Source organism: Apium graveolens, chromosome 4 (genome assembly GCF_009905375.1).
Source record: "Apium graveolens cultivar Ventura chromosome 4, ASM990537v1, whole genome shotgun sequence".
Lineage (NCBI taxonomy): Eukaryota > Viridiplantae > Streptophyta > Magnoliopsida > Apiales > Apiaceae > Apium > Apium graveolens.
Genome location: NC_133650.1, coordinates 239,205,682 through 239,215,827, shown reverse-complemented (window position 1 = coordinate 239,215,827; position 10,146 = coordinate 239,205,682). Strand labels below are relative to the sequence as shown.

The window sequence follows — 10,146 nt, the reverse complement described above, 5'->3', positions numbered from 1 at the left end:
TTGGAACACCTTGAATTTCATGTGAGTAACATAGAGCAGAAAAATTCTGATTGCCTCAAGCCTTGCAACTGGAGCAAAAGTCTCATCATAATCAATGCCTTCTTGCTGTGAATAACCTTTTTTAACCAGCCTTGTTTTATTTCTTTTAATAATACCCTCACTGTCAGCCTTATTTCTGAACACCCACTTTGTACCAACTACTGATCTATTTTTTGGTCTTGGTACCAATGTCCAGATTTTGTTCCTTTTAAATTTATTGAGCTCCTCTTGCATCCTCTTGCATAGTTGTGATCCAATCTGCACCTTAAAGAGCTTCTTCTATTTTCTTAGGTTCAGTTTGAGATAGAAAAGAATGGTAGAGACATTCATTTTGTGTGGCTTTTTCTGGTTTTGACACCACTATCAGGATTTCCAATGATTAAGTCAGGTGTGTGTGACTTAATCCATTTTCTTGCATAAGGAAGTTGACTTCTTGAAGTAAATCCTCTACCTTGATCCATGAAGTCTCTAGTTTCGTTTTGGTGTGTACCATCCTTATTTCCTGAAGCTCCCCCTGAATCAGTTCTTCCAGTATTATCAGTATTTACTTCATCAGTATTTGAGGAATCATAGTCTGATGGTGTATCTACTGATGTTTCTTGATTTGAATCACTTGAACTTGACTCTTAATGTGAATCATGTTGCTACCCTCAACATGTGCTTCAATATTTATAGAGTTACCACTAACATGTGGCTCATCAGAGTTTAAAGTGGTATCAGGATTTGCATTATCAGTGTTTGTTAGATCATCAGGATTTAATTGTTCGGCATATGGTGCTTTATTTTCAAATCTCAATTTTTCACTTTAAATTCTATACACGTAATCTTCGTATAATTAAAAGATACATGAATAGATTTCATTATTACTCTTGTTCTCAGATTGTGAACTCTGAAGGCTTTTATAGACAGTGGATATCCTACAAAATGCCTTCATCATCTTTTAAATCAATTTTTGTAAGCTTTACAGGATGAGTTTTGAGAACAAAATATTTGAAGCCAAAGATGTGAAAGTACGTTAAATTTGGCTTCTTTCCTTTCACCATTTCAAATGGTGTTTTGCCATGTTTGTTTATCAGTGTTGCATTTTGTGTGAAGCATGCGGTTTGCACAGCCTCAGCCCAGAAGTAGGTTGGAAATTTTACTTCTTCAAGCATGGTCATTGCAGCTTCTATTAGAGTTATGTTCTTTCTTTCAACAACTCCATTTTGCTGTGGAGTTCCAGGGGCATAAAAATCTTGTTTGATCCCATTTTACTTACATAATTCTTTTATAGTGTTGTTCTTGAATTCAGTTCTATTGTCACTTCTAAAGATCTTCAGTTTGTATATCGATCTTTTTTCGAGTTCCCTTACATGATCAAGAAGAATGGATGAAGTCTCATCCTTGGTGTGCAGAAAATACACCTATGTGTATCGTGTGTACTCATGAACAATCACAACTGCATACCTCTTCTTTGCAATAAACATTACATTTACTGGATAAAAAGATCAATGTGAAATAGGTGATATAGTTCAAAAATTGTGGATTCGGTCTTATTCTTGAAAGATGATTTCCTTAATCTGGCTTTCTGACATGAGTCACATCATCCATCAAGAGTAAACATTGCATTGGGCAGTCCTCTTACAAAATATTTCTTCTCAAGCTCATTGATGTTGTTAAAATTGAGATGAGAAAGTTTTTTATGTTAGTTCCAGATGTCTTCCACAGGTGCTCTACTTAGTAGACATATTTCAGAACCATCAGTATTTGTGGAGACCCTTGATTCATATAAGTTACCATGTCTATAACCAGTCATTGCAACATTACCATCTTATTTAATGATAATTTCATAATATTCTTCATAAAAACTCACATGGTAATCTCTGTCACAGATTTGACTCACGCTGATCAGATTATGCTTGAGTCCTGCAACTAGAGCTACATCTTCAATGATGACATTTTTAGTTTTAATTTTGTCATATCCCAACAATTTTCCTAAGTTTCCATCACCATAAGAAACACTTTGGTCAGCCTTCTCCTTAAACTTTGATAACATTGATTTATTTCCAGTCATATGTCCTGAACATCCACTGTCTAAAACTAGAGAATTTTTACTGTTACCCTACAATCAGATTAACAATTATTTAGTATTTTTAAAGACCCATACTTGCTTGGATCCTTTGGCCTTTTTAAGTTTGTTAACATTTGCAGCAGAAGACTTTACATCAGAGTTTATGCTAGCATTCTTAATATCAGAGTTTACACATGCAGACATAACTTTTGTTTTATTTAAAGAGGGTTTCAGTTCAGAGTAGTCATAATACAAACTGTGATACTCTTTACATCTATAAATTGAATTCCAAATATTACCACAATGAAAACATGGATTCTATGGTTTATATCTAACTGTTCTATTCCTAAACTTTGATTTAGAAGGATCGGTGTTTATTCCCTTATTCTTTCTACAACCAAAAGCAAGATGATTAGTAATACCACAGTTTAAACAAGCCTTTGTGGGTGTATCAGGAATGGGTTTATATTTGTTTTCCTTATTGACACCTACTTTTCCATTTCCGTTCTTCCTAGGCTATTTTTCCCTGTTTTTCATTCTGACTTCCTTCAGCTTTTGTTTAAGCTGTTTCTGAGTCATTAAACCAATATTTACAGACTTAATGTGTAACGCCCTCCAGACCCGGGGTATAAGTCTGGGGGTTACTAGCTAATCACCAAACCTGTACAATCTGATTAACAATTAATAAAGAAATGAAATTAAACCCCTTTAACACTAACCAGGATCTTTTTAGGTTGAAGTATGAAAACAAGAACCACTCACTACTTTATTACAAACCAAATTCAAAATCTCACAACTGTGTTTATTTCAAGCCATTATCTAATCCATTTTAACTAAGTTCAACTTTTATTTAACACACATACTATCTATCAACATTCCACCTGTTCGGGCAACTCAAAGCTTTCTTCCTGGATTGGGATCAACACCTTGGGTATGAGAGGATCCCGAGGCTTGACCCGCTTCTTTACCACTCGAGTCCTGATGGGTTTCATATTCCTTCTTAACTGAAAACAATAAGGTAAATGACAACAAAAAGGGTGAGCCAAAAATTGCTCAACAAGTCCACAAAAATATAAACAGTGTTAAAGTATTTTAAATGAATCTGTAATCCCGGGTATATCTGCAAAGATATAACCCTCACGAGAATAGAAAGAAGGCCATTATTGGCGAGTACAAATGAACTAAACTGGACACAAGTTCGCATCTATAATCTGCTGATCAGTCAGAATATAATGCAGATCTATATCTCAATATATAGATCCAGTCGGGTACCCAGGCACTACGACCCATGTCGAGGCACCAATCAAATCCCGGTCCTCAGGATTAAGACACACTCAATCCCAAAAATATCATTATTCAGTCCATCGCTTAGCAACCGGAACAATCGGTATGCTTTGATATATTCTAATCACCAGAATATATTAGTCTCAATGTATCACCAATGGAATATGAATCAAGAATCCAAAGAAACGGAGAAATCAAGAATCGAAATGAAATGAAATATGAACAAAGGAATAGCAAGTGTGTATCAGTGATTAAGAACAAGAATCAAAAGAATGCAAATGTGATAAGCATCTGAAGAAATGTCACTATTCTGAAAATAGAATAGGGGGAAAACTCGCCTTCTGCGTGACTCACTGCAATTAGATCACTTTCGTCTATCACCTACTCGACTTGCCTTGCTGGCTTAGCTTCTGTTAGCAAAATAGAATGGTTAAGTCATTTTGTACCTCAATTGCATCTTGAATCGACTTCACACCGTTCCTAACATCTACCCATGCGCTTATGACTGACTCATGTATTACTTATTAGCAAATAAGACTCAATTAAGCACGTAATACACATAAGCACATAAGCACGTAATACACATAAGCACATAAGCACATAATCATTTTTATAGTTAAAATAATTTTTAGAACCAAAATCGACCCGCTGATCGCTCAACTGATCGTTATCTGACTCGTTTCCCATTTTTTCAGAATTTTTCGGACTCGTCTCGGCACGCATTTCGATTGATAATCAAACAAGTAACAAAATCAACTAATTTCTAGAAGAAATTAAGCTTTAATATTATTTTTAATGAAAATAATTCATTTTTCTGAGTCAAAGGGCTTTCGTTTCACTCGAATCGGACTAACGGTCTAATTATTATCTATTAAATACTGATAATTCAATTTATTATTCACTATAAATAACTATTACTAATTTTTAAAACTCAAAAATAGTTTTTAAATAATTATTTAGGAAAAATCAGAATTAAAAATGATTTTTCTAATTTTTGGAATTAAATTGAATGTATTATGATTTATTGAAAATTATTTGATTAATTATCAAAATAATTAATCATTTTTAAATAAGTAATAAATAGTTAATAAATAATTAATAAATAATTAATAATTAAGAAAATAATTCTATCTGATTTTTTTTAGAAAATAATCAGAATTATTTATAATATAAATCAATTAATTAAATAATTAATTAATTAATTTATAAAATAAATAAATCTGATTTTTTTTAAATTAATAAAAATAAAATTAAAATTAAAAATCCAGAAACAGATGTCAGAAATCAAACATCTGACAATTCAGATTAAAACCGGGTAATCTGAACGGGTCAAACGGGTCAAAATCCGGGTCGTGAAAAACACGCCGGATTTTGCCCAGAATCCGGCCACCGGAGCAGATTCCGGTGGGCCAATTTCAGGCCAAAAACGGAATCGTTTGGTTCATTTTTCACAGGGTTTCAATTCCAAATCATTTCACCAATCTGATTCCGGCCATAACATACCAAAAACATCTCAGAATCTTCATCTCCGATCAAAATCAAATTCAACTCCGGCCAAAAATCTATCTTTTGATTCTGTAAACCAAACTCAACGTTCTATAGTGGAAATTAAAGCTATGAACACATACAATCAAAACACTAACATATCAAGAATCAAATATGCACAGAAATCATCGAGTTGTGATTTGAAAATCTGACATAAACCCTAGAAATCGTGAATCACTATACAGACATCGTTCGTTCAATTAAACACCATGAATCAACTGTAAATCATCGAACAAAGCTATATCAATCATCAAAACATCAAAATAACCCTGCAATCAAAAAGTCCTAATTCGAACATAAACCCTAGAATTTGGAAATTAAAAACTACGAATTAAAACGTGAAATTGATGCTAGAAATGGAAAGAACAGATCAAAACCTTCTATTTGGATACTCGAACTGCTTAATTTGGTACTGTAATCTGCTCAAAATCACGGCTTGAATTCTCGACCCGACCCTGTTCTTCCCGACCCGAATTACAGAGAATTTTTGTATTTTTCTGAATTTTACTGATTTATTAATTATAATTAATTAATAAATAGGCTATTTATAGTAGTAAAATTGATACTCCTAAATAAAATTAAGGGGCTAATTACACATCTAATAAAAATATTTGGCCCTAATTTTTATAATTTTTGAGTATTAAAATTTAATTTATAAATATTTTATATATTTTATAAAACCGAGAATAGAAGTCAATTCGTGCTTATAGTTTACTTTGTAGTTAGTAGTTTTTCAAAATAAAAATAAATATATGTTATTTTACTTAATTTAACGTAACTTAATAAATTTTTAATATAATTTACAAATCGTTTAAAAAATATTTTTATTTTATAAAGTAAGTAGACAATTAGATGAATACTAACTAAAAAAAAATAAAATTTAGAAAAAATAGAAATCGATTTATGTTAAAAACAAAGTTTATTGAGAATAGAAATCAACTTATCTCTACCAAAATGGTACCTTGGTACTTTTAGTATCAAGTTATACATAGTTCCCTTATTAATAAAGAATATAGACTTGGAATCGACTAAAGGAGTAACGGACTTGTGGCTAGCTGGAAATAGAAATTCTGAAGCCTTATTTCCACCCTCAGATACGTAGTATTCCCTCCGCAAATGTCTCTCATTTTTATAAGAAAAAGCCCAAACCGCCACCATCTCTCTTCTTCTCAATTCAAGGATCATTTAACTCATTCATCTCCTTTCCCTTCTCTTGTGATTCTCATTTTGAAGGAACGCGAAAAAAACTATGGTGAGTTACAAAAATTGTATACATGCATCTATGCCTTTTTCCTGCATTCATGGAAAATGATGATAACTAGGTTACTGATGTATGTTTATGAATATATACGTTTGTGTTATTACCTCTCTAAATATTATCATATAAAGAAAATGGATTTCAAACCATGCAGTGCTCAGAAAAGTTTATGTTTAAAATGAAATGTTGCGGAAATTCACTCAACATGCATCCGGGTCAAAAGAGTTATTTCTATGTTTATTGTGGAAATTCTTGAATAGGGCAAAAAAAGACAAGAAACCGTATCTGGAGAAGAGAAGCAGAAAGTAATGAGATTGATAATGACCAAATTAAAATGCACAGGTGTTTTGATGCAGCTGTATGATCAACACCCTTACGTGTACTGTTTGCTTTTCCAACATTCAATTTTTAACTTCTAAGGCTTTCTTCTTAGCAGAGTACAGAACGTGATGATTAAGAATGTAACGGGTTTGGCTAATTATGTGTGTATTTTGTTTTGTCAATTTGTTGCCTATATTTATCTTGTTTATTTGTATAATTACCATTTATACTCTCTATTAAAGTTCAAATAAATGAAACCGAAGTACTCTCTAAATGCAGTAACTCTTCGTGCAAACAAGATTGATTGTTCTTATAGTTCTATGAAGTTTGTGTTAGAGATATAATATGACCATCTTAACAATTCATAGTTTATGATTAGGCATGTAACTACTTAGTTTTTATTAACTTGAAAGCGCTTGTTAATTAGTGAGAGTTTACGACACCTTTTCATACAATCATTAGCAGGATTCCTTAGACTAATGCCTTGCATCCCGCAGCCTCTTTTCTTCCATAGGTTTCCAAAGCAGGGTTCGATATTTATTGCCATCTTTCTCAGTTTTCTGTTATGATTTCTTAGTAGGACTCTGAAGAAAACACCTATTTAAATTGAATGGATTTAAATAATGGTACGATATGACATTCTCATAACATGTTTTAACACTGTTTCTCTTATGAATGTGGTTTGATGGGGGTCACATAGGCGAACGCTGCATCTGGAGTGGCTGTGGAAGATGACTGTAAACTGAAATTTCTGGAATTAAAAAAGAGAAATCATCGTTTCATCATCTACAAGATTGAAGGCCAACAAGTAGTTGTGGAGAAGCTAGGCGGACCTGATGAAAGCTACGAAGAATTCACTGATTCTCTTCCTGCTGATGAATGCCGCTTTGCTGTCTTTGATTTTGATTTCACAACAAGTGAAAATTGCCAGAAAAGCAAGATTTTCTTCATTGCTTGGTACTGCATATAATTAAGCTTTCCGTTATAATTTTATGCCAGAACTTATCTGAATTTAACTGAACACGGGGTAATAAATCATTGTAGGTCACCTGATACATCAAATGTGAGGATGAAGATGGTGTATGCAAGCTCAAAAGACAGATTCAAGAGGGAATTGGATGGAATCCAAGTTGATTTGCAAGCAACGGATCCTAGTGAGATGAGCTTTGACATTATAAAAGGTCGAGCAATTTGAAATTTCCATAACATGTACATGTTCTTTCGTTCTCAGTTTTCCTTGCCTCGACACTTCATTGCTCAGTTACATTTGGTGGTCTGAGTCTTGTAATTTCAATATTTTTCCTAAATATGTTGTTGGTCAGTTGGTAAACTATACTAACCTTGTAGGCTAATTTGTATCAGGATTTATTGTATTATTTAAGTGTCGAAGATTATACATCTTTCAACTTGTCTACAACTTCCATTTCTATTTGATCGTTCGGATTCTGAAAGGCTTCCCAGTGTTCTGTTTCAGTGAAACATCTTTTATGAACGCTCATATGAGCCTGTTACGTACCTACAAGTACTATCGTTAGCTAAATTGGCAAACAAGTTCAAAAAATGAGTAAAAGGAGAATCATTAGGAATGATAAATTGATAGTCCAGCTCTCCAGATTTGGAGGCATAAAAAACTACAGATGACGTAGATTATAATTACTTCTTCTGATTGTTGATTTAACATTAACAGTTATTAGCACGCTAATTAGAACAAATAACGAAGGGTTAAACTCAATTAAAGCTTTCATCAAACTAAATCAAAAAATTGTTAGCCCGTTTATAACTCTGATGTTGCTAAACTATAAATGATCAGCCAAAAGTAGACTTGTAACTTCATTTTTTTTATCAGTGCACCACTTGAACCCAACATCCACCAAAAAAATGAATTAAAACTGAAACGATCTTTGTAGAAACTATCAACAATCTGTAATAAGTGTGTGTATGTGATTATGATATTGTCCTTGCTGGCTGAGGGCTAGACAAATGTGTGTAAAACTGATTCTAGCTCTGTGTTTAGCCAAACTTTTAACAGCTGAATTTGTTACACAAAACATGTGTTAAGAGAGAGCTTGTATTAAACCAGAAAAGCTTCGCATATTTTAAGCATTCAATTTCATGACAAACTTGAGTAATTAGCACAACTTTATTATAATCTCAGTTCTGGCTTGAAAAAATAGTTCAAAACAAAATTATAACTGGGCCCAAACTTGGAAAACTGATTACAAATTCCATTATTTAATGTTCAAATTTGCTGCTGCTTTTTTTCCCAGCCTCAGGAGAAGAGGACTTCTGGCTTATGAGTTCCTCGTTTCGGGATCAAATCACGCTCCTTATTTCCCTTTACTAGTATCACTCTTGTGGCATCATATTTGTGATGATTACACATAAAAAAAAACCCTTGGAAATAATTAGATTCTTCTGCTTTTGCTCGTTGTGCAATGTGGGGCATTCAAGGGACAGATGGGATTGATCATAATCACTTAACAAAAGGAAAGCCAAAAAAAGTAATCAGAAACAACATATAGGTATTTCCATTTTCCACTGGTGTATGTAAACTAAAAGTAACAACAGATCTTTAATACTAAGATCTGAACATACTTTTACCTTTCTGTCATAAATATGTGCACACTCTCTTTCAAGAACAAAACTTTTAATAAATCAAATTACAATTAAAATTTTATAGTACATTTTGGACAACAGGCCTGGTGACAGCTAGGCATTTACGTGTTATTAAGTATAAAAGCTACAGTTTTACAAAATCTTTTGTCATTCTCTTTTACCTTAGTTTTGTACAAAAGCTTTTCATATTTATTAGCTTTTTGCCTCTGTTTTATATTTTTATGCAAATGCCTCAACTTTACTTTTAATTAAAAACTATCTTTCAAATTATAAATAATTTGATCTTTGGTAGTTTTATCATGTATCAATTTTATGTTCAAAACTAATCCAATATAATTTTAAATTATATAATTTAAAATATTATTAAATTAATATACTTTAATATATTTATAAACAAATTTGTAATTTGCAAAACAGACTAGAATATATTTATTTTCACAAGTCTTTAGAAAATTGGATTGTACATCCTTATATTTGTGGGAACATGTTTAGAAATGATTTGCAGGTATACTTTATTTACACCTTCTATAATCATTAAATACACAAATTTATAATTTGTAGGCAGATATTGAATATTTTCTAATCAAGATTTTATATAAAATATGTATTTGTTTGAAATTTCATCATCTTTTTTTATAAATGTAGTCTCTTATTGCATGCTACTCAATTTATAATACCTTACATAAATACTTGTAAAAGAAATTAAGATTTTTATATATTGAAACCTAATTTCAAAAAAGTAAATCAAATTATCTTCTTTATAGCACAAGGATCAATTTCCACCTAGCACCGGAGAATCAAATTATGTTGCCTGGACCATCTTCTGTTAAATATATGTTATACACACATTTGCCTCTAGGAGCAGACACAAAGCAAGCTTGAACAGTATTTAGCACAAGAGAAGGAGACATAACACTGGATTAGACAAAGAGTGGGGAAAAGGTTACAGTTACCAAGTCCACGCGTGAAGTCATTTTGTTTTCGAATTTCAAAACTCAACGTTCTATAAAAAGCTAAAGCTTGCTATATAAAT

At 32.2% G+C, this 10,146-nt stretch overlaps 1 protein-coding gene across 1 annotated transcript; it reads left to right on the top strand.

Moving 5' to 3' along the window:
• Positions 1-6,024: 6,024 nt before the first annotated feature.
• LOC141717071 (actin-depolymerizing factor) lies at positions 6,025-7,895 on the top strand. Its single transcript, XM_074519188.1, has 3 exons — positions 6,025-6,170; positions 7,198-7,454; positions 7,542-7,895. Exons 1-3 carry the CDS (start codon positions 6,168-6,170, stop codon positions 7,690-7,692), a joined length of 411 nt encoding a protein of 136 aa, XP_074375289.1. The 5' UTR covers positions 6,025-6,167; the 3' UTR covers positions 7,693-7,895.
• The last annotated feature ends 2,251 nt before the right edge of the window (positions 7,896-10,146 follow it).

Excerpts from the sequence above, each read along its gene's own strand:
- LOC141717071 (XM_074519188.1), top strand. Across the intron at positions 7,455-7,541 it reads AAGATTTTCTTCATTGCTTG|GTCACCTGATACATCAAATG; the intron begins GTACTGCATATA and ends AAATCATTGTAG.